Raw genomic sequence first — 23,881 nt, 5'->3', positions numbered from 1 at the left:
CAACTGTGGCGTTCCGTGACATCACTCACGCGCGACACAGCGACCATGAGGAGGCGCATGTTTGGATTGCCAATGTACGACACACATGTTCGAGCTGCTAGAGTTAACGTTTGTCCACTTTTCCACTACTTCAGAGTTGCTTACCTTTAAAACAAGTCCAGGTTGTCAGCAGAAAACAGAATTGGTACAATTAAAGCCAATCCACTGTCATTACTACAGACTCGGTACAGTTAAACGCCTAGCTCCGCTGACATGGCTGACAGCAGCCGGCCGTGCACAGTGTGGCTCGGTTCGGAGACCGGAATCCTGAAGGGGGTTAGCGTATCTCAGAAGAAGGCTTTTAACTTCTGCAACACCACCCACTTGAGTCGCGAGAACGAGGTACGCGCCCTGTGCTGGTCCGACCCTGGAGAGACTGAAGTTCTGGTGGCATCAGTAGACGGAACCGTCAAGACCTTCAGCGTCGAGAAGGGTGTCTTCACCGACGGCCGCCGCTGCGGGGATTCCGGCGAGGGCTGCTTCGTTGGGCTGGCGGTGCTGAGCAACACCTCGCTTGCGACGTGCGCGGAGAGCGGCGCGCTTCGAGTGTGGAAGGACGACAGCAGCGAGCCTGCGCTGGAGATCAGCGCCGGTACCAACATGTGCCGCATGAGGCAGAACCCGACCCATCCGCACAAGGTGGCGACTGGCGGAAAGGAAACATGTCTTAAAATTTGGGACCTGGAGAAACCCGACAAGCCAGTGTTCACCGCCAAGAACCTGCGGGATGACTGGTTGGCCCTACGGCAGCCACACTGGGTCAAAGACATTGCCTTTATCCCCGGGTCCGACAAGGTGGTCACCTGCACGGGCTACCATCAGGTGAGTCCGCAATGCTAGAGTCCTTTGAAAAACAGTCAGCTTTAAATCTAGTCCATTGTGACAAACTAAATATATTTTTGACAGTGTAATGTCTCATCATTGGCAAAAGCAGTTCAGTTGTCTTTTGTCCGTTCAGGTCCACATGTACGACCCGTCCACACCTCAGCGTCGCCCCGTCATGGAAGCCAAGTTCGGGGAGTACCCGCTGACAGCCCTGTCTCTTCCGGCTGCTGGAGGTTTAGTGGTAGTGGGCAACACTCACGGTCAGATCGCCATGCTAGACCTAAGGAAAGGTTTGGTCCGAGGCTGCCTAAAAGGTCTGGCGGGGGGTGTACGCGGCCTGCAGTGCCATGCCTCTCAGCCCGTGGTGGCGTCTTGTGGCTTGGACCGCTTCTTGCGCATCCACAGCCTGGAGGATCGCAAGCTGCAGCACAAAGTCTACCTCAAGTCGCGCCTCAACTGCCTCCTCCTCGCCAGCCGTCTGCTGGAGGATGCCGCCGTGGATGCCACCCAGGAGGTGAAGGAGGAGGAAGAAGGGAGGGAGGAGGATGAGGTGTGGGACGCCATGGAGCAGGTGGAGGAAGTGGAGGAGAATCCTAAGAGGAAAACGTCAGAGGAAGGAGCGGTGCGGCCACAGAGCAAGAAGAAGAAGAAGAAAGACTGAGGGGCCTTCACAGCGTGGGACTTTCAAGCTCAACAGACTGAAACCTACCAGAGACACTCGTCTGTCGTTAGAATGACGTTCTTTGATGATGATTTGTCAATTAATGATTTGTCAATTGATTACAATATTTTCTATTTTATGACTGCACATTATGGAATGGAATATCAGACTCCATGTTTGAAATGTTTAATACATGTTAGCATCACACATTGTAACAGTCGGATTATAATAGAATATATACCCTATCATTAAAAACAAGATACGCCCTCCTAGACAACGTTGAAATGACATCAGGTGTTTTCAGCAGCAGTGTCAGCTTCACTTTCAAACATTTAAAAACAGTTTGCATCTTCACAAAAGGCCACTGGATTCACGAAAAAAAGCTATGAGGTGACTCAAATGAGGAAAAGTTCCCTTTGTGTAAACGTCAGACGTTAGCTGCATGTTAGCTTAGCAGCAAGGCTAAATAACATCTTGCTATAAAATATGGACGGAATTCCTGCCTTATCAGTTCCTGACAAAAACTTAGTGGTCCCTGGTAAGCTTGTGGCTCAAAGTGTGACGTTCCGGTGCATGCTGCCAGCTTACAGCAGGGGGGTGTCCAAAGTGACGCTCATCTTTTATAGTCTGCATATTGTAAAAATAAAATCTATTTATTATTAGAGATATTTCTACATAGAATAATCCCTCTTTCATTGCGCTTACTTGGTCCCAGACCTGACTGTGGTAAGTATGAGTCCTTATTCATGAATGGAATGGAAATGCGAGTCCTCTGGACATGAAATAACACTCCTATAGACAGCTTTATACTGGTATTACCCAATTTAGTAGACATATCAATAAAACTCATCATCGTGTGTCTGTAAATAGGTGGTGGTGCTAGGGGGGCCGAGTGTGGCACGGCCAGTAAGTGAATTTGGGGGTTCAGAGGTGAGTTTTAGCTTGTCTTAACAATAGCCCGTGTTTGGGATTCTTGTGCCTGTTGTGAGATCGTTCACACCTTCAATAAGGCTGGTACTTGTGTGTCTCACCTAACGTTGCTGAAACTAGTGACCAGTGTAGAGCACTACATATATTTTTGAATGCTTCGTCTGAATGCCTTATATTTCTGCATTATTTTTTATGCTTGAAAATGCTTAATTCAAGCAAAATTCAAGGTAATATTTGCTACATAAGCATTTTTTTAAATAACAGGCCAGTATGATTTATTAATATATTTTTGAAAAAATATGAAGAGCAAAGAGTTGAGGGTTTACTGTACTAATTAGCTTTGTCACTAACAACGTGTATGTTTTCTTCATATTGCTTAGCATATATTAACCTATGCCGGATTGCTTTGAGCATCTTGAATGTACTAAATTTGGACACCCCTGGCTTACATGGACGTCAAGTTGTACAAAATCATACCTTCCCAGTTTTTTGACAGCCTGGTTTGATGGACGTGTGTACATTAGCGTGCTAATAAACATACAACGACAATGCTAACACGCTGAGGTTCGACAAGTTTTCACTTTAGTGTGTTAGCGTGCTAACAAGGACTTAGCTGACAGGAATGTGATCATAAAAGTAATTCCTAAAAACTAGCACAGTCTTATGTAAAGGTTAGCGTTTCCGGTGACTACGTATGTGCACTTATGCTCATGTTGGTGCTTCAGTCATGTTAAGGCAAGGTGAAGCGAGGTACCGACCAATTACGGAATGTCGCCCTCTCCTGCGCGATTGAACCTGCGTCTGGCCAGTCTCTCGGGGTCATGTGACGCCATGTCGCTGAAGTCTCTGAAAATGTCCTGAAATGTCTGGTCGTCTCCTGGGGTATGACGCATGTTTAGATTGAGTGGAAGTGGAAGTGAACGTGAGCAAAAAAATGGCACCCACCTGCTGCTCCAAACACGCCTTCAGAATCTCTCATCTCCTCGTTCATCCGCGCCATGCGCAGCCTGAGGGAGGAGAACAAACACAACTGGTACCTTCGCGTACAACGTAGAAGGTAACAACAATAGAAAAAGAGGGTGGTGTGTTTGTGTTCATCGACTCACAGCGTAACGATGTCTGCGTGTGCCGTTTCCACTGCGATGGCCAGCGGGTCCTGTCCGCTCTCGTCCACTGCGTACTGATTGGCTCCTCTCTTCAACAGGAGGCACACCTGCCTGTAGCAGCCAATAGGAAGGTCACCTCCACTTTAAATTTAGTGTGTGTGCGAACTTGTGTAGCTACCCCGTGTGTCCAGCGGTGGCGGCGGCGTGCAGCGCTCCGCGTCCTCGCTGGTCTCTGTGGTTGATGTTGGCTCCGTTCTGCAGCAGAAACTCACACGCCAACAGCGACCCCTGCAGGCGACACAGTCTGTTGGCATCTCTCTGTTTGATATCTACAGTATGACTATAAAAGCCGTGATCGGTTTATACCCCTACGGCCGCTCCTATCAGGGCAGTTCGTCCCTCCTCTTCGGCGATGCACCTGTTGATCTCTGCCCCCTGGGCCAGTGCCATTACCATGGCGACCAGGTCACCAGCCACAGCGGCTCGGTAGAGACGCAGCTCGCCTTCATCCACGTGGCACTCTGCAATGCGGAAGGATGACAATCAAGGCTCCATGTTGGCACGAGATGGCGTTTGGGACATTTCGATGGACTTACGTGTGTTGCTTGAGCCGCAGTCGAGCCGCACAAATGTCTTCTCCACGTACTTGTCTCGAATCCATGCCTCTTTTTCAGCGCTGACAAACATGGTTATTTATTGAACTGACATATATACAGTGGTATGAAAAAGTTTGGGCACCCCTTATAATATTCAGGATTTTCCTTTATAAATGACTGGTTGTTAGGATCAGCAATGTTAGCTAAATATATCATATAGCAGACAAACACACTGATGTATGACAAGTGAAATGACCTTTATAGGATTTACAGAAAGAGTGCAATAATTATTTAAACAAAAGTAGGCAGGACCAAAATACTACTTATCACATACTACAGTATTAATTGGCCCTGTACCCTAGAAACCGCCCATGAATGATACGGGAAAAGGCCGAAATGATACTGTGTCAAAGCCCAGGGCAGTGATACTGATAAAATATAGAGTTTAACCATGTCCAGTATCAGCCCCTGTAGCTGTCCACTCAGAGCGCGCTGCTCTGGTATCGTGCCCGTGAAACAACCAATCAGAGAACAGCACACGAATGCTTAGTGCCTAGTGCTTCTTGATTCAACCCAAACTTGATTAATGGAACTTTAATTGTCAGACATTGATAAGATAAGACTGTTGATAAAATATTGTTGTTGAAATATTTTGCAATTGTTGTGTTTACACTGTTTAGATTCTCCATGTAATAAACTGAACATTTTCTGGAAACAAAATGGTCTTTTGATTAAATAGTATGTGATAATAAGCTCATGATTAAATAGTATGTGATAATAAGATCATCACATGGTTTGTCTGGTATCAGGCCCAGTATCATGCTCCCAAGTGTCAGTATCAGCCCGAGACCGAAGGCCTGGTATCAGGCTGATACTGGCCTGATACCAGACAAACCATGTGATAACCTATAAATATCACTTGTATGTCAGTATGTTTTCACTGATAAGTGACAGTAATCTACCACAAAACAGCAATAATGTAATAATTAATGTCTGAAAAAACCCAATACATCAATCAAACTGCAAGATGGGGCAGAACGACTGTATTCTATCATTGTGTGTCTTTACCGGGGACTCTCCATGGTGGGCTTCAGTCGTCCTCTCTCTGAGCACCGCGCCTCGTAGATCTCATTGACAACGTCGTTCCCCAGAACACACAGCAGCTGCGAAGGTAAAACACGTCTTTTGTGTTGGAATTTCCCGGAAGCCGGGGATTGAGATTTGATCATTTGACGTGATGGGATTTTCACCTTCAACTGCTCCGCCTCCCACGAGTCCAGCGTGAGCGAGCGTACCTTGGACAGATGGACACCCAGGCTCCTGCAAAGGCAGTGACGTCACTTGTCATGTGACCACTATGGCATAGATGTTTTTGTGTATAAGTGTGGTTCATATTGTGTATCTACCTGTGGATTCCGGAGCACTCGATGCACATGGTCACGCCCAAGTTGACCGATGCCCACCGTGGATCCTCCTGGCCGCAGTCACAGCAGCGATGGTTCCCTGTGCCCTGCAGGGCCACGGCCAACACCGGCGATCTTTGATTGGCTGATGAGTTGGTGCCTTCACATGGAGGCAGGGGCTCCTTAGCCTGGAGGACACATGACTTCATTAAGCAACACAAAGATGTCAATCACGGGTGAGATGAGAAAGGATGGGCGTGCCTGTGTCGGCTGAGCATCGCCTCGCTCTCGATACGCCATGTCGATGCTGCCCTGCAAAGCAGACAGCCACGCCAGCTTGACGGGATCCGAGTCGGCCTGCAGAACACAACACCTGATGTGCACACACACATAACATGTCAGGTTTAAAGCCCGCAGTCATCACTTTGTGTGTGTGTGTGTGTGTGTGCGTTACTTCTGCACGGAGAACAGCTCGAAACAGAAGCGGCGGTCTAAGTGGTCCACAGACTTGACAGCACAGAGTCTCAAGTCCTCAAACAGAACCATGGACGCCTCCTGCAGGAGGAAGTCATCACTTCATCTTCACTGACCACAATATCTCAGATTAGCAGCTAAACCGAGCCAAATAGCTATCATTAGCTGACAACAAACATCACTAGTAAGCGTGCGTCTCTCACCTTGTGGGACTTCCTGTAAATGAGTTGGTTCTCTCTGATGGAAAACCAGCATCTGTAGAGAAAACAAATAATGTCAACATCTACGATGCATCACAATACTCAAACTCAAATCATGAGAAACAACACCATTTTACATAACCTCTTCCATGTTTTGGACTTCCGCCGAGAGCGTTTGAAAAGGTAACCTTGGATGATGTCATCACTGCCAGGAAACGGGCTGACAAGAGTCTCTCCCGAGGCATCCTACACACACGCACATGTTTAGATACACCTCAGCCATGCATTCAATGAAATGATGTGTAATGTAAAAAGCGATGCTAGCGATGCAGCTGTCTTACTGTCTGTTGGACCAGCAGATGAGAGTTCTCCAGATCTTTCCTTCTGCTTGCACAGTCGGCTGAGCACTGAGACAGCTGAGGAGCAGAAACAGCACAAGGACACATGGATGGGGTTCTGATGACCAAACGATCAAACCTTATAGAAGATATGTTGACGTATGCCGAGAGGTCAGCACCTGCGTTGCCATGACTTTCATGGTGGGCTCCAGGTCTCTGAGTAGGTCGAAGCCTTGATGGAAGAAGGTGAACTGAGCGTTGACAAAGGAGAAGACCTGACAACAACAACAACACAAGGTCTTAAAAGCACTCTTAGGGCGTACTCACACTAATAATCCACGAAGTCAGGGAAATAATACAGGAAGTAATACAGCAAAGAGAAGTGATTGCACAGTCATAGAGCATCTGGAATGCAATCGTTCCTCGCAAGTTATGAATGATAACAAACACAATCCATAATAAAAATACTCAAAGTAATCCAAAAATCAAAACCAAAGCATGTGCATTCACCCATGACTACATTAGTGTGTGGAATAAAAACTCGTTATTTAATGAATGCGTTCGCTCCTCTTGCAAGTAAGCAGTGTCAGGGGCTTCCTTATGCAGTAGAAACAACCAGAACAACAAATAAACTGGAAATAATCCACAAAGTCAGGTAAACTGCACTGAGAACACAGAAGTGCGCATGATGTAGTCGAGTCATAGAATGACTGGAGTGCGATTGCTTGTCGCAAGTTATGAACGACAAGTTATGACCGACACGATTCATAATAGAAATAAAACACTAAAGACTAAAAAAAAACCATCCAAAAGTCAAACCCAAAGCACTCCTCTTGCAAGTAATGACTGAAAGAGACTCAAGTCACTGATGATAGCCAACACAATTACAAATAAAGTCAAAAATATGACTTGGAAACCTCATATTACAAATATACAACATAAGGTGGCCAGAAATATTTCAATATTGAACAAAGCAAAATTTGTTTTCAATCAGAAATCACTCCACACTCTTCATTGTTCTCTGGTTCTACCATGTCTTACTTATTGGGTGGAAATATGGGCTAATAACTAAGTCACTAAATGTACTGCAAAAAAGGTCAGTAAGATTAATTCATAATGCCGTCTACAGAGAACATACTAACTCCTTATTTCTAAAATCACAAATACTTCAACTTGCTGATATAGTTAATCTTCAAACAGCTAAAATAATGCATAAGGCTAAAAATAACCAATTTCCTAAAAATGTCATCCAATACTTCTCCACAAGAGAGGAGAAATATGATCTCATGGAAGAACTAAATTTGAAACACTTATATGGTAGGACTACGTTAAAAAGCCATAGCATTTCAGTATGTGGAATCAAAACTATGGAATGGATTGAGTAAGACCCTCGAAAAATGCACAACAATGAGCCAATTCAAGAAACAATACAAGCAGTTGATGTTTGCTAAAAACAAGGATGAAGAGTCTTGAACCAGTCCTGATGTGCTATATATATCACTATATTGACACTTACTATGGTACCCATTATGTCATTGTATGGTCATATCACTTCGTACTTCGGTATGTGACAAAAAAAAAACTATATTAGGAAAGCAGGAAGTGAACAAATGTAACAGTTACTGATTGTAAAAGTACCAGATGGAGGGGTAGGATTTAATAAGCTTTGCTTCTTCCTGCTCCTTTTGGACATGTGGAACTGTGAACTGATTATGTGATGCATTCAATTGTAATCCAATGCATGTTCAAATGAAATAAAACCATTACCATTACAAACCCACAGAACTCTCGCTCCCAGCTACATTTGCGTGTGTAATAAATGTGTCATTTAATTAATGCAGTCCCTACTCTCCCAAAGAACTAATGACAGCGGCCACCCTGCCTGTAGAACTAATCGAAACAACTCCACATAAGACTGGAAATAATGCACAAAGTGAGAGAAATTGCAGTAACACAATGAAACAGAAGCAAGCAAATGAACCCATAACACAAATACTGAGTGTGAGCACACCTAGCATTGGATAGGTCTTGATGCTAAGCTCTGTAGCTGCGTCCTGACTCACCGAGTTCAAGATGTCAATCCTCTGCTGAGTCTTGAAGGTGTTGAGCTGGAGTAGAACGAGTGAAACGGTCTGGTCATTGTGGGACAGTCAAAACCGGTGGCCTGACACAAGATTGCACAGTGGTACCTGCAGACAGTAGTCCAGGGCAAAGTGCTGGTGGCATTTACGGGTGGCGAGCAGCAGGTGGCTGGCCCGCTCGGCATCGGCGGGCTTGTGGCGAGACACCTGAGCGTTCTTCAGCACCGCCGTCTCTAGATCCTCACCGATACGCACAAACTCCCTCTTGGTGTCCGCCAGCTGGGGAAGGAACCTGAGAAACATTCGGACAAAGCTGTCAATCAATGTCACGCCATATTTGTATGGCGTCTGGAGACTGAATGATGTCTCCTGAATTCTAGTAATGTCCTAGGGTATAGGCAGTTTTGGTTCACATCAGATTGAAGGCCACCGTTGTCATGTTAGGTGAGGTGAGATGAAGAGTGTGTGTTTGTGTTCGACATACTGCTTGCACAAGTTGTTGAGCTGCTGGCTGATGGCTCTCTGGGTCTGATCCAACAACATCTGACAGCAAATATAGACAGCATTCAGAAGGACGTTGTGTGATGGAATATTTGTGTGTGTACTGACCGTGTGGAAGTCGAGCAACTCCTGGAGACCTTGCTTAAACTGGCTCAGACAGTTCTGCGTGGGAGGAACCAGGACATGAAACAGGCCTCTGGAAGGCTGGGGTGTAAAAACAACATGTCCATACCTTGACGACGCCGTCCTCTTTGTGGTGTACAAAGAGCTCGGCCAGGCTGCCGAGGAACAGCTGATTGGCTGCGTTGTACGCTTGTCCCGACTCCACCATCTTATTGCAGAGCCTCATCACCTGATTGGTCAGATAACATGACAGACACACACAGTTACAGCGTCCTCCTGATGTTAACAAAAGTAGTAAAGATCGTGGTGAAAGTAGTATAATGTAGCAATAAAAATATTGGTTTGTAGAAAGACAACATGTAAACTAAGAGTACCTTATCCATCTGTGTCTCCTGCAGAGCAACATCAGCCTCAAACCGTTCCAGGTCCAGTCTGACCAAAGGTAAAACAGTGCGACATCATCAGCGCATGCGCATTCAGGAGCCTATAGTTGAGCGAGGAACCCTTACCTGAACTCAGGTGAATCGTTGACACACTTCTCAAACTCGAGCAGCGACTCCATGTTGTGTGACGGTAGTTAAAAACGTTACCGGGCAATGCTGCTCGTACACAAACCAGGTAGCGGGCGCCGTGCTAGCCTGTTAGATCATACTCATTATATTATCATTCTAAAGTGTAACACACTCCAACGGCTAACAAGAATCGTAATGCCTATCGGGATAGCTTTACACTGTCGATGTGTCGCGGAGCGTGAACGTAGCCTACATGTATGGCATGTTGACATAAAAGCTAAACATTCGCTCCAACAGCTGTCTGCATGCATCACAAGGATGTTTACTGAACCCCGCCTCCTGCCTACTTCCGGCTTGATTTTCCGGCTACCGCGACATCTGGTGGCCAGGAGAGGTATGCACCCTTTTGGTGCACTGTAAAGTTTTGTTTCTTTCGGCTTTTTTTCTGATTTTGGAGTATGTATGCTGATAATTCATATTAGAATGTAGTTATATACACATAAAAGACAACAGAGGAAGTAAAGAAAAGTATTTTATTAGAAAACAAAGTTAATTCGTACAGTGTGTTTGTGTGTGTGTTCAGAAGTCAATAGAAACCAGAATGACGGTGACGTTGTCAGCGCAGCCTCTTCGAACCGCCTCACTGGCCAACTGTTGGCAAGCAGCCTCAAACTGCTCCTCCTTGTCCATCAACTTCTGGTCAGCACCTCCTTCCTGCAGGAGGAGTGTGTCAACATTTGTTTACATGTCCTTGAATGAAGCAGAAGGATTAACCCGATTTCCTCTTCGTACCTGAAAGATGTCGAGTACAAATTTGACAGCTTCATCGGCAGAAAAGACTTTGAACAAGCCATCACACGCCAAGATGATGAACCTAAGAGGGGGCAGGAGGTTTTTGATGAGCCTTCTCATCACACCCGCACGTGTGTGTGTGTGTGTGGATTGGTGTTACCTGTCATTGGACGTCAGTTGACACCTCCTCAGGTCAGGTGTGGATATGACGCCGCAGCGTTTGTACTGACCGTCTCCAATGGAGCGAGACACCTCAAGGACGCCCAGCACCCTGCCGTCCCTGTGGTGAGACAAGAGATTTGTCTTTTGTCTATTTTATCTTTACAGGTACACATAAGAGAAAAAACAGTGTTGCTGTACCTGACGGTGCCTCCCGCTCTCTGGATTCTCATCCTTTCCTCGTAGATCGTCGGGTTGTGTTCTTTACTGAGCGCCAGTGTGGCTGTGGCTCCTCCGTCCGCTTCCATCCGACATAACACTGCCTACACACATACACGTCAGGACCACTAGCAGGCCCAAGGCGGACACACCAGGGTGTAACGTTGCCACTGCACTGTACCCTGCTGTCTCCTAGGTTGGCTACATAGACCACGTCGTCCAGCACAAGCATGCATGTCGCCGTGGAGCCATCTTTCCATGCCGGCTTCCTGTAGGACACGCAGTAAACAAAGAACAACAATGGTGGGTAACTTGTTTGTTTGATCCACAGCGCGTGTTCACCAATCACCACACTGCCGAGCCCCGCCCTGATGCACAATGATGTTAATTAGTCTTACTGGCTGGACGCTTTCTTCAGAAAGTCCTCGTCTGTTTGGCGGAAAGTGTCCAGGAGACATTTTTTAATGAGCTTGTCCAGGTTGTCAGTTTCACCTGGAAGAGATGACACATTTGGCCATGAAGGGGACAATGCTGACTGAAGCAGAACTCAAAATGTCCCTTTTATGTGTCCCAGCTTCTAACCCTGGGGAAACTTCTTCGCTAGGGTGTGATGAAGATGCTCCGCGGCAAACCGAGATGCTCGAGCCCCACCGTGGCCGTCGAACACGGCAAAATACGACACCTGAGATCTTGGGGATGAAGGCGTGCATGAGACACATCGTCCACAGAGGAAGTGTTACATATGTATGAGATGTGTCTTACACTTGACTGGGGAGTGCCGCCAAGCAGGGGCTCATGTCGGGCAACAGCACGTGAGCATCCTGCATCTCATCACGCTCGCCACGCCTGGCCGCCACATAGCCTCTCAGCAAGGGGAGGCCTGACACACACAAATAAACACAGTCACTAAGCTGCCGCCTTAATGCAGCATGCTTTATGACAAGTCCACCATAGCAAAGGATGCAAACATTGTGGCACAGGTGAAAACCTTCTCTACAAACTTTCTTGTTCTCCTCTTCCTCTTCGTTTCGAACCATGGGACTCTCTTCATCCTCTCTTTTTCGTTTGGCACACTTATCTTCTTTGGTGGATAGTGGCAGGACTGCAACAGCCGCCGAGAGGTGTTGACCTGACCACATTAACACACAATAAGTTAAAATAGCATTTAATCAACCGTGAGCCGCAATGCCGTCTGACAGGTTACATCTCCCCCAAAATTCTACTGCGTTACACTTTCTAACTGATAAATTATCAGTGTATTGGTATCGAAGCAATCCCCTGCATGTAGTAATCAACAACCCATCAAAGCATTCACTCACCGGCCTGAGTTGGCTCCGGCAGGTCGTCAAATAAATCCATTCTTTCTGCTTAGCTCCACGGCTAGCCACCTAGCCTAGGTTAGCTTAGCCGAACTGAACCTGCTTGCTTCTCTGGAACGCCACAGTCTTTGGAGCTCCCAGGGAAAGCAGTTAAGGTGTGCTAACAGCTACTAGTATGTGTAATATTAATATGTAACAATTGCACAGGAGTTAAACTTCAATAAGTATTTGTTATTAAATATTGATTCTCGAGCTTGAACGACAGCTTCGCCCTAACAGGCGAATGTGTTCTTCTTCATTAACTGTTATGACGAGTTCATCATTGGGGGGAAAAAAGCATTAACGCCCCCTATGAGCTGGCCTGTGAATTGCACTTCCCCCAACGCCATTCATTATTTAGTGAACACTTTGAAATATTAAGAATATTTGGAGCATCTCAACTAATTCTCTCGAGGCCTTTGCACTTATATAACGTTATCCTTTACCATTTTTTCTTCGTTCGTCTTTTTTAGGTATACAGCTAGATGAACTAAGACATTAAAAAAAAACTTAAATTAAAACACAAAAACACAACCAGACAATAAATCTTGTATCATTCTTTTTTGTTTAATTTTTCAATAATGTTTTCATCCTGCTGAGTATTTGCAATGGTACTTCTAATACATGGTGCATTAAGATGGAAGTGTCTCAGATAAGGCGCAAACATTAGCAAACACAAAACAGAAAAAAAGAGTGCAAATTGAGAGCACATTTCAACATGGTCAACAAACTGCTGCCATCACTTTGTTATGACATCATCACTCCTGTGAACACCCCCCCCCCCTCACCTCAACCCCAGAGTCTCTTGGTGATCAGATGGGTAGAAACTCAGGAAAATGTCGAATGTCAGGCAAGTCGATCTGTCACACAGCGAGTCCTTTCTAAAACGCCCACTTATTTATCGTACTGTGTTTTTGTGCAGACTTTCACACAGCACATATAATACATGTACCTTCAGACTGGACAGAAAACAGGGGAGCGTTCACAAAGGGTGGATGTCCCATTAGTGACCGGCGGTGAGTATTGGCGATGATGGGCAAGTGTTACCTCCATCAAAGGAAAGAATGGCCGCACAAACAACAAAGCATGCATCACAATTCAGCTGTCAGGTGGATTTATTGATATCGGTGCGCTCACTTTAATCCGTTTCACATGCAAATAGTCTTCCCCCACCCCCTTGCAAAAACAAAAACCTTTTGAGTGCCAAAGTGTCTCGTGTCAGCGGAGGCGGACTGATGGGAGGTCACTCAAAGGTCGTTGAACCTTTTCTGCAAGGCATACATCTCTAAAGCACGAAGGAGTATTAGGGCCACTTTGAAAAAGAAACTAATCTGACATTTAGAGAATAAAGTCAGAAATTTACGAGAATACAAAAATAATGTACATTTATTTTTTTCATTAAATACCGTCACTAAAGTATGACAAACCAAATTGAAAATCTGATATTTTGAGACTAAAGTTGTAAATGTACAACTTTTTCTCGTAAAGTACCATAAGTATGACGGCGTATTATGTCCACATTGGGGAAAAAAATCGGAAATTTCGACACCAAAGTGGAAATATTAAAAGAAACAAAAGTCGTAAATTTGCAACTTTTTATCGTAAAATACCATCTCTAAAGTATGACAAAGTATTAGGACGACAATGAAAAAAAATTTCTGAAATTTCGAGACTTAAGTTGTAAATTTACATGTACAATGTCGTACATTTACGCAAAGTATTAACTCATAATAATGTGAGAAATATACGACTTTATTCTTTAAATCTCTGATTATTTTAAATCATTAAATTAATTAATTAATGATTTTAATTTTTAAATTTCAGAGAAAAAGTCATGTCATTATGACCTTTGACCGAGGCCAAAGGACACATACGCCCCCGCTTTTAAAAGCTGAGTAGTAAAATAATATACGATTTCGAGAATGAAGTCGTAAATTGTACTACTTTTTTTCTCAAGTAGAGAGAAAAAACATGTAATATTACGAGAATTAAGTCATAAATCTACGAGAATAAACTCATAACTTTATGTAAAAATGAAAACTTAGAGTTAGGCACTACTTTCCCTATGACACGAAATATATGACCTTATCCTCATAAATTGTCATAAACAGTTTTCTTGTAAATGTACAACTTTTGGGGGAAAATTTACAATAGTCTTGTGAATTTACATTTTTTTCTTGTAAATGTACAACTTTTTTGTAAATTTAAGATTTTTTTTGGTAAAATTAAGACTTACATCCCCCCATAAATTTGGGCTTTATTCTTGTAAATGTATGACTTTTTTTCTTGTAAATATACAACTTTTTTTCACATAAATTTCTGACTTTTCCCCTGGAAATTTACGACTTTATTCCTGAAATCTGTGATATATTTTCAATGTTGCCTTAACACGCTGCTTTAGTAAAGCTTTTTGGTTTTGAAAAAGAAAAAATGAGGAGTAAAAGAAAAAACTCACAATTTTTGGATAAGGTTTTCATTCCATGTAAAATATTTGTTGTATTTCCTCACAAAATCAAAATAAACTTAAAATAATATAAAATATCCTTGCAGCTACATAACATCTAAATGTGGTCAAATATCCTTGCAGCTACATAACGTTGTTTGCAGTCAAATGTTCCTTAGTGGAAGACAATATTTTATAAAGAATACATGGCACAAATGACCTCGCAAACATTGAATCAAACGTGACAAAGTAAAAGTCAGGAGGGTGAATGTGGCAGTGTTGGCTGACCGACAAACGTGGAGTCCTCCCATCAGCCGACATCCAACGAGACTCGGTGGGCCGGGCTGATTGGAGGAGCCTGATAACGTCATCACCCCGTCACAACTTGCTTGTCTTTTTTACAACCAAAAACGTAAGAGTTGTGTTGAACACATGCTGTCCCCGCCGTCTCATCAGTCTCAGCGTTGTCATGTCAGAAACCGCTCGCGTCTTCATCAATTGTTTAAAAGCAACTGTTGTCCAACGCGTACATGCAATTTTTGTGCCTGAAGATCGGACCGTGACCGCAGCACGAAGGCACGCCAGTGTCTTTGAACGCCTCACGTCTCCGCTGAATATCATTCAAACCAGCGTCTCGCGCGCCCTTACGCCAAAGCTCCAACGTTAGGCAACATAAAAACGATTAGGCTAATGACTGTCCTCCACCACTTACAAAAGTTAAGACAGCGATGGCGTTTTAAGCGGGAACGTGTGCGGCGAGTTCGCCGTGCTAATGGTATAGTGCCACGGACAATCAGTGTTGTCACCATCACGTGCACACTCGCTCTCGTCACTTTGCAATGTGTGGGCCTACTAGTGGCCGGGTATGCACACTGCAGTTATCATCCACTGACGCTAAAGCAGTGGTTCTCAACTGGTGGGTGGGACCAAACATATTAATGAATGAAATAATACAGTTAAATATTAGATTTAAATAACATAAAATTATATACAAATTTAATTACAGCATGAAATTTCAAAATCATACCTCAGACTATTAGAAAATTGCATGAAAATATTCAATGTAATTTACAATTTTTGTACACATGTTCAGAATAAAATACTTCAGGTTATTACAAAATGACATAAAATATTTGAATGCTTAATGTACATCAGAAAATCGCAGAAAATTACATATTTTCATGCCATTTTCAGCTTTATTTTGAAATTATATATATATATATATATATATATATATATATATATATATCGACCAATATTTCTACTGATATCGGGCTGATAATTATTATTAAGTACCAATATTGGATGCCCCCCCTCTCTCTATATATATAGAAAGTATTATTTTAATATTGTTTTTCCCCCTCCTCTTAATATTGCGCTGTGAAATCCACTTTGCACATATAATAACTGAGTGTCTCTTTAAAAATGCCGTATGTGTGTTTTCAGGACTATTCTAACTAAAAATAATTGACCTGTATATAAGTTAATGAACATAGGTACCAGTTGAGAAGCCCTGCTCTAAGGGTGTTCTTTCTTTTGAGCAATTTTAGCAAGGCTGTTGTCGTGGAAACGTGGCGGGACCGACACCGGGAAACACGTGCGTCACAAGGACGCAGGAGTGTAAACATTTTGGAATAAATGACAGAAGCGTGTTTGGCGATGGAGATACATGGAAGCGCTTTGGTGGAACTTTCAGTTTCGGCATTTTTCATGGAATTTTTACGGTCATCCCGCAGAGATGCCACGTGATCAAACTCCCTGCGGTGACAGTATGACAAGACTTTGACTTCTTTGACATGTCACTAACGACTACTAACAAATGGAAGAAACAGATGTGACGTGGCACGTCTGGCCGGGATGGAAGCACACAGAAGATTGGAAGAAGAAGCAGCAGCGGCAGCGTGGTGAGTTGAAAGAAAGTGCGTAGGTTCTAAAAGGACGTGATGTTCCTACATGGCTTAAAGCTTGGCAGTTCTCAGCGCTCGCTCCCTCGTTTTGTCATCACGGGTGACGGTGATGATGACGATGTGGTGATGAAGAGTAGATGTGCTAGCCCCCTGGCGCCGACGCAGCAGGGCTTTTTGCATAAAATGTAGATCGTCATCATCAAAGTCCTCTTTCGTACTTTTAAATAAGCCCCTCCCCCCTTCGGATTTTTTTTGCTTCTTTTTCTTTCTTTCTTTGTTTTCATTGGAGTTTCCGTCGTCATGGCATTTTGTTGTCGTCGGCGTGGTGCTGAACAGTGGGAGTGTTACATGGGAGTTCCTCCTGCAGGGGGCGCTGCAGGCTATGAGCCCTCCTGCTCTGTGCAGTCCTCCTCCTCGTCCTCCTGCTGCTGCTGCTCCTGCGCCTGATTTGGGCTCCTCGCTCGCTCCTCGCTGTTCATGGTGGGACTGCGCGACGTCTTGAGCAGCTTCTCTTCCAGCTCGTGCAGCGACGGCTCCTTGTACATGCACACTGCGGCGTAACAACATAGAAAGACACACACAGTCAGATTGTCACATGGTAAGAGGGTCACTTGTGTTTTTTTCCATGATCCAAAGGAGCTTTTTTTGTGGCATGAGAATTTTAAACATGTGGGATTTAACAGCTATTTTTTTATTTCTTACTTTTTTCTCTGGCCCTCATTGCTCTCTGAGAAGTAGTCCATGATCACATATTTTTTTAAATAAAAAAGAACTAAAAAAAAAAAAAAGGAATATATTTGGTTACAGCGCTGGACTAGAGCATCAACGAGGAAGAGTGATGAGGAGCCCAGAATACATAGAAAGTGAAAGTTAAGCTTGTGTGAGAACAATGCCACTCTGATTGTGCTATGTGAGTGTGCATCTCAAGAAAGCCTTCTATGAGAAGCTATCAAAATTAATCTAAAACTATTAACAGTGGTGCATAGTCAGGGCCAGCAAAGCCTTCTCTGCTGGCCTAAGCACAATCACAAGCAGTCTTACATTTACAACTTACTGTAAAGGGGACCTACTATGCTTCTTGTGTTAAACGAAGCCAACGTTTCAGATAATGAGGTTTGCGCATTTGGAAGTGAACCCTGAAAAAAGTTTGAGGTGGCTCTGAGCACTCTGTTTCAGAGAGTGAGCTTGACTTCATTATGTACAAGCTGAGTGGGACCAATCACAGTGGAGTGGGCGTGCCCAGATGAAATAAATTAAAACAGACTATTTTAGAAGTCCATGGAAATACAGTTGGAATAGGTGCGGATTCTGGAAAATCTAGAAAGCTTTCTGCGTGGGTTATCGTGTATAGCTGCTCTACAGGAGTCCACAACTCAATAGAAAGGGCAGAAAATTGGCATCAATTGTAGTATTTATTCCATGAAATTGTATTCATTTATTGCCAACTGTCATTTACTTTGTTAAGTAGCATGTTTCCTTGTGTTGCCACATCCATCTATCCCGCCCAGTGCCTTCACAATCAGGAGTCACATCCGATTTAGCAACTTTGAGACGTTCTTTTTCCCCTCTTCACATTTGGCTGAGCGCCGACTAACGTGTACCAGTGTACCGCCCATCAGCGGTGGAAATAAGTCACTAACTCCAGGTTACTAGCGGTGCCTGCGTATTCCAAGATCAGGGGACTTATTATTATCACAGCAATAGCAGCTATCTTACTTAATGTGTTCCCCTTCTCTCTCAAGTGTGTGCTCTGGAGAAAAGAAGAACACATTGTTTGGGCACACGATGGAACCTCGGGCTTTGTTGTAGGAATCGTTTTTCAACAAAAATCATCACAAAAAAATTGTAGCGCCAAACAGTGCCCAACTAAAGTATCTACAAGTTGGTGACTCACACTCTGTGATGAATGGATAGTGGTTCTAAAAGAGCTGGGACACTATAGACAGAACCCTACCAGGGAATCTATCTTTATTATGCGTGTACGTGCGGATTATTTGTTCAAAGAACGTACACAGAATGATGTTTCTGTCCCACTTTTTCCACCTTTTTAAGCACTTTATGCCCTGTGCCGATGAGGCGTTCAGACACACTGTGTATTTTTGAGTGCTTCTTTGCAAGTTGCAAGTGCCAGAACTTTGATAAAGAAGGTGCGCCACTCTGTTGAATTAAAAAAAAAAGTCATAGAAAAGATTGCATCTGTTAAAATAGCATTGGAATGTAAAGGTTCCTAGTTAACACAGCTTGCGGGGGGAACTGTTTATGAGAGACACATAACACATAGTGAGGCGGGCCGATGTGTGTAGTCCTGATTGCGCCTTCTGCTGAAATTGACAATTATTTTCAAGTGAGCTAGCATACAAGCTCTAACTGTCCACTCTAAACATCTCCTCCCTTTACTGGTCACCGTGTTCACCTGTATTAAGTAATCAAGGTGTGGCTCTACACAACGTCTGTGTCACGCTGTCACGAGGTGGAGAGACGACGACGACGAGGTTGAAGGACAAAGAGGAGAAGAAAGTTGACAGATATTTTTAAATGACACCAAGGGAGGATGGGGGGGTTGGGGGTGGGTTGGGATTGGGTGAGCTGAGCGGAGCGGAGCGCTGAAAGCAGAGCTGGATGCTTCGTGTTCCCGCTTAAACTTCCAAGTGTGACACTAGAGCTTCACTTTGTCCTTGGACTGCTAGGACGCTCAAGCAGGACGAGCATGGGCTGCAGAGCGCTAACTTGAAAACGTGAACTTCAGTTCACGTGCAAGTTGTCGACAAGAAGCCTTGGCTAAATTGTGGCCTGGGGGCCCTTTTCATCTCACATCTTTTTTTATTGATCGTCAGCACATTGTACAAATAAAATGAATTCATTATTAATGGAGATTATTAATGGAGATTTGTTTTATTCAGATAGCTAAGGATAGATTGATATGCTTTTACAGTAGGCCAGCTTGCAGGCCCTGTGACCAGTTCAAGAAACAGACCTATTGTTAATACATTATAGCTTAAGTGACATTCTAAAGGCCATGGGCAGATTACGCTGACAAAGAAGCTGAAATCTGATTGGACAAAAAAATGTAACATACACATAAATGGACTGGAAGTAGTGCAGCTAAGAGACACGCTGCAAAATGAATATAATGGGAATAAAGGAATATAACTGCATGGCACAAACAATAGAATTGAAGTTGTACTAGTGTTTGGGCCTGCAGAGAAGGCCTTGCTGACCCTGACGGCACACCAATGTGGATATGGCCAAAAGTAGGGGTGTACAAACTGCGGACAGGGGTCGTGTTTTACATTTTCAAAAATACAGCAAAAAAATTCATTTCACAAGAAAAATACAAAAAAGAAGTAATCTCACAAGGAAAAAGTCGCATTTGTACGAGAATAACGTTCTAATTTTATGAAGAAAAATAAAGTCAAAATATTATGCCAATAAAAGCAGAATTCAGAGAAGAAGAAAACTGAAATAGTTAGAAAATTACAGCTGTAATTTTACGAGAATAACGTCAAAATATTAAGAGGAAAAAAGTGGCAATTTTATCAGAATAAACACGTATTATGAGGAAACTAGTAGTCTAACTATTTAGTCTTAATTGTTTTAAAAATATATAGATTTTTTAAAGTTCCAATATTATGAAAAACAAAACAAATTTAAATTGGCATTTTTGGAAAATTAGGTTGGAGGATACCTCAGAAAAAAATATATATTTAAATTCAATTTAAAGTTTAACTATTTGGAACATAAAACAAACAAAAAATAACAGCTGCAAAAATGGGGGGGGGGGGGGGAGCAAAGTTGATACCAAAAATAGTCTTATTCATAGATATCACAAAGCGAAGATGCATTTTTTCCGGGATTAATTGGCGACTCCAAATTGTCCATCGGTATGAATGTGAGTGTGAATGGTTGTTTGTCTATATGTGCCCTGTGATTGGCTGGCGACCAGTCCAGGGTGTACCCCGCCTCTCGCCCGAAGACAGCTGGGATAGGCTCCAGCACCCCCGCGACCCTCGTGAGGAAAAAGCGGTAGAAAATGAATGAATGAATGAATGACTGTTTATACAGTATAACTTTACAAAATATAAAAATGGCAAAGTTTGAACACCCCTGGCCTCAGGGATGATGGTCGAACTGATTTGGCATAAAAATGCTCCCATCGTAAATAATGCTTTAATAATAATAATCATCTGTTTTCAACGATGAAAATCGGGTAAATTGTACAAGCTCAGAGGGGTCGAGTGTACATTTCAACAAAAAACACAAGTAGTCTTACCTTCAATGGGTCTGGGGACAAAGTGCGAGCAGGGTTTGGTTTTCTTCACGCGGTTTCCTTTCATGATGACGCCGTCCTTGTTGAGGCCCAAGAACCAGGCTCGGCCCGACTCGTGCTGCCGGTACAGCGTGGACGAGTAGATGACGTAGTAGTTCTCGAACACAGACTCCTTGAACTTACACTCGGCCGTGAAGATGTCCTGATGAACACACAGATACTTTAATAATTCTGTTGGCACGCATTTTACGAAGAGGTGAACAGAGGCCACAGAATTTCGCTGCTGTCAGCGGATGAAGAATGCCGTGTTAAAAGTTTGATGCGGGGAGAAGACTGAATAATGAATAAAAGGACGTCATGACGCCCACTGACAAGGAGGTGTGATGACGGAGGAGGACAAGAGAAGACATTTAAACGTCAGCAGAACCAAAGCTTGGAAATAATGCATGTATTTTATTTCATTATTTTATTTGATACTTTTAATATTTGTAGATAGTTTTTTTTTTATTTTACGATTAAAGATTTAATGATTTTTCAACTCTTAATATTGACATTATATTTTTATTATTTAGCTAGTATTTTTAGATTATTTTTTCTCTTTTTTTTTACAAATTTAAATCTCTATATACTAAGTAAAAATAATATATATATATATATATATATATATTAATATATCCAGAAGACATGTATATAGTTTTCATATTTGTATGTGTATATTTCAATTTTATTTATTTTTTATGTTACAATTAATTTAATTTTTTCACCCCTTAATATTTACAATTTATTTTGTTTTTTAGCTAATATTTTTATATTATTGTAAAATTTATTTTTAGATTTTTTTATTACAAATTTAAATATTTTTATTGTAATAAAAATATAAAAAATACATTTTAAAATGTAATTTATGATATTTTTTACAAAAAATATTTTGGATATATATTTTTCATAATTTAATTAGAATAAGTAAAAAATAAAACTTTTGAAAATACAAAAGAAAATCTTTCTTGCTAAATGTATTTGTTGACAATTGTGACAGCAACGTTCTTCATTTTGCTATGGTCAAATGTCATTATTTATGGATGGTGGTCTTACAGACGTGTAGAGGAAGCCCTCAGCATTCATGGCCACGTAGAGTCCAGCCTTCACACCCTGCATGGCCACCACCCGCAGGCCCACTGGGATCAGGTTGAAGAGGGCTGCAGACACAGAGTAAGTAGTACGCCAAGTCAGAAAGCCTTGATGTTAAAAATGCCTCTGATCCAAGTCAAAGCTGCGACAGTGGCCTCTGCTGGCAGTCGTGTTAATGACAGGGCATAAGTGCACCAAAGACTAGATGAATGAATGGTGTTCTGTCGCTCATATGTTAAGCTGAGATGGTTGTGTAATGCTGCGTTAAAGATGTAAGCACAAACAAGACGCTAGCTTGGAGCCAAGCGGTGAGCAGAATGCAGTGGGATCCTCAACATCTGTGTGGATTTTGGATGGCTGGTGCTGATCCTAAACGGTGTGTACAAGATGATAAAAGAGCATTGTGGGTTAGGATGAGGAGGAGGAAGAAGAGGAGGAGGAGGAGGAGGCTCATGGCAATGTCTGATGTTAATCCTCTCAGGGAGAACCGGGAGACAAAGACCTGCTCCTCTTCTTCTTGGAAGCATGGACACGGATTTATTCTGCAGGTCTTAAGAGCCCAATCCCTCATTGATAGCACTGTGGCAACAGTTTACTACACACGTGAAACAACCTATACATGGAAGCACACGTGTCCAAACGCACAGTGTTCGTCTCAATGGCCTGAATAAGATGAAAAATGAATAAAAATAACACAAAAAAGTCCATTTTGCAGAATAGCATACTGTACTGTGTTGAATTCACACAATTATAAAGTGATAACACAACAGTGGATCGAAACTATTTTTTGTACATGTTTATGTCTTAATTGTTTGGTTTTATTTATGTGGCTTCTTTAAAAATCTGCTGGGATAGGCTCCAGCACCCCCGCGACACTCGTGAGGATAAGTGGCAGAAAATGAATTAATGAAATTGTGAGGTTTTTGTTGCATGGATGCTGTACAGTTTACCTAAATTATAACATATTTATAAATAAAAAAACATTAAATACATAAATTTAATTAATACAAATAATCCTGTTAGGGTGATACAGATGTGTTTTCTGTCAATATATTGCAATCGACTCATTCCATTTCTACAAATATGCACAGTGCACTCTTCTGCATTGTGTGTGTGTGTGTATGCTACGAGACAAAGAAACGGTATGACCGACAAAAGGGCTCCCTTCACACATCAATGCTGTTGTTCTATGAAACGACAACGCCAAGTTACTGAAACCAATGCACAGAGTGAACTCTCTTCCTGCCTGCTTGGAGGTGGAGGACGAGGAAAACACACACCCGATAAAGTAGATAAATAAAGTAGTTCATTTTCATTTGTTGTGTGATTCATTCATTTATTGATTTATTATCGGCTCAGGAGAAATTTGGTCACATTTTAATCTCACAAGGTAACACTTAATAATTACCTCATGATATAGTATTATTACACATTTGATTATCCATCCACTTTCTGTGCCGTTTATCCTCACTAGGTCGTCACTAGGGTCGCAGGTGTATGCTGGAGCCGACCCCAGCTTACAACAAACAACAACAAACTTACAACAAACTTACATTGAAAGAAGTGGTGCCAAGCAGAAATGTGAGTACTGTATTATTAATTATTGTATAATTCAGTTTAAAAACAAAGAAATAAGAAATTCCAATTGCATTTAGTAAAGGGAAATATATTTAACAAAAAAGATTAAGTATCTTTCTGATGTTATTTTTTAAAACTTAATATCATATAAATATATTGAACAAGTAAAAAATTAAAAAACATTCAAATATCCATCCATCCATCCATCCATTTTCTAAACCGCTTATCATCAACCAGGGCC

At 42.6% G+C, this 23,881-nt stretch overlaps 4 protein-coding genes across 8 annotated transcripts in view; 1 reads left to right on the top strand and 3 right to left on the bottom strand.

The window, feature by feature from the left end:
* LOC131134395 (fibroblast growth factor 12-like) overlaps positions 1-23,881 on the bottom strand; it is a 50,833-nt gene that overhangs the window by 11,782 nt on the left and 15,170 nt on the right. For 2 of the 3 annotated variants that reach the window (XM_058079645.2, XM_058079644.2), the window contains exons 3-5: positions 22,027-22,130; positions 20,938-21,136; positions 12,866-17,217 (exon numbers count right to left, since the gene is read on the bottom strand). In XM_058079645.2, the coding sequence (XP_057935628.1) occupies positions 17,048-17,217; positions 20,938-21,136; positions 22,027-22,130 (473 nt within the window). In that variant the 3' untranslated portion in view covers positions 12,866-17,047. Of the gene's footprint in view, positions 1-12,865; positions 17,218-20,937; positions 21,137-22,026; positions 22,131-23,881 lie in introns of those variants that run through there. The other variant, XR_013627967.1, reaches the window with a different exon arrangement.
* wdr74 (WD repeat domain 74) lies at positions 23-1,606 on the top strand. The gene is made up of 2 exons (XM_058079631.2): positions 23-861; positions 998-1,606. Exons 1-2 carry the CDS (start codon positions 253-255, stop codon positions 1,523-1,525), a joined length of 1,137 nt encoding a protein of 378 aa, XP_057935614.2. The 5' UTR covers positions 23-252; the 3' UTR covers positions 1,526-1,606.
* LOC131134371 (arf-GAP with coiled-coil, ANK repeat and PH domain-containing protein 2) lies at positions 1,678-10,108 on the bottom strand. Its single transcript, XM_058079589.2, has 22 exons — positions 9,787-10,108; positions 9,652-9,709; positions 9,387-9,506; positions 9,263-9,316; positions 9,138-9,196; positions 8,762-8,945; positions 8,636-8,680; positions 6,752-6,847; positions 6,576-6,650; positions 6,377-6,480; positions 6,238-6,289; positions 6,015-6,115; positions 5,822-5,933; positions 5,564-5,748; positions 5,408-5,477; positions 5,226-5,320; positions 4,158-4,237; positions 3,928-4,082; positions 3,740-3,849; positions 3,562-3,672; positions 3,401-3,462; positions 1,678-3,332 (listed from the first exon to the last, which is right to left on the bottom strand). The coding sequence occupies exons 1-22, from the start codon at positions 9,837-9,839 to the stop codon at positions 3,217-3,219; spliced, it is 2,097 nt and encodes a 698-aa protein (XP_057935572.2). The 5' UTR covers positions 9,840-10,108; the 3' UTR covers positions 1,678-3,216.
* ilkap (integrin-linked kinase-associated serine/threonine phosphatase) lies at positions 10,309-12,576 on the bottom strand. Of its 3 annotated transcripts, XM_058079638.2 has the most exons (10): positions 12,279-12,576; positions 11,948-12,088; positions 11,722-11,839; positions 11,542-11,648; positions 11,358-11,451; positions 11,141-11,228; positions 10,942-11,063; positions 10,742-10,861; positions 10,582-10,663; positions 10,309-10,503 (listed from the first exon to the last, which is right to left on the bottom strand). In XM_058079638.2, the coding sequence occupies exons 1-10, from the start codon at positions 12,316-12,318 to the stop codon at positions 10,369-10,371; spliced, it is 1,047 nt and encodes a 348-aa protein (XP_057935621.2). In that variant the 5' UTR covers positions 12,319-12,576; the 3' UTR covers positions 10,309-10,368. The 3 variants fall into 3 exon arrangements, with proteins under 3 accessions (XP_057935621.2, XP_078648698.1, XP_078648699.1); XM_078792572.1 differs by having other exon boundaries at positions 11,722-12,088; XM_078792573.1 differs by lacking the exon at positions 12,279-12,576 and having other exon boundaries at positions 11,961-12,088.

The sequence above is a fragment of the Doryrhamphus excisus genome, linkage group LG8 (genome assembly GCF_037039965.1).
Source record: "Doryrhamphus excisus strain RoL-2023G ecotype Guam linkage group LG8, RoL_Dexc_Guam_v1.1, whole genome shotgun sequence".
Lineage (NCBI taxonomy): Eukaryota > Metazoa > Chordata > Actinopteri > Syngnathiformes > Syngnathidae > Doryrhamphus > Doryrhamphus excisus.
This window is presented reverse-complemented; position numbering and strand designations above follow the sequence as displayed.

Bases quoted from the DNA above. Each gene is read 5' to 3' on its own strand.
- wdr74 (XM_058079631.2), top strand. From the start codon at position 253: ATGGCTGACAGCAGCCGGCCGTGCACAGTGTGGCTCGGTTCGGAGACC. The intron at 862-997 runs GTGAGTCCGCAA...TTGTCCGTTCAG, and splicing joins CCTGCACGGGCTACCATCAG to GTCCACATGTACGACCCGTC.
- LOC131134371 (XM_058079589.2), bottom strand. From the start codon at position 9,839: ATGGAGTCGCTGCTCGAGTTTGAGAAGTGTGTCAACGATTCACCTGAG. The intron at 5,321-5,407 runs GTGAAAATCCCA...TTACCTTCGCAG, and splicing joins GGGAGGCGGAGCAGTTGAAG to CTGCTGTGTGTTCTGGGGAA. The intron at 3,850-3,927 runs GTATAAACCGAT...TGTCGCCTGCAG, and splicing joins TGATAGGAGCGGCCGTAGGG to GGGTCGCTGTTGGCGTGTGA.
- ilkap (XM_078792572.1), bottom strand. From the start codon at position 12,318: ATGGATTTATTTGACGACCTGCCGGAGCCAACTCAGGCCG. The intron at 11,452-11,541 runs GTTAGAAGCTGG...CATCTCTTCCAG, and splicing joins AGCGAAGAAGTTTCCCCAGG to GTGAAACTGACAACCTGGAC. The intron at 11,064-11,140 runs GTACAGTGCAGT...GTATGTGTGTAG, and splicing joins CCAACCTAGGAGACAGCAGG to GCAGTGTTATGTCGGATGGA.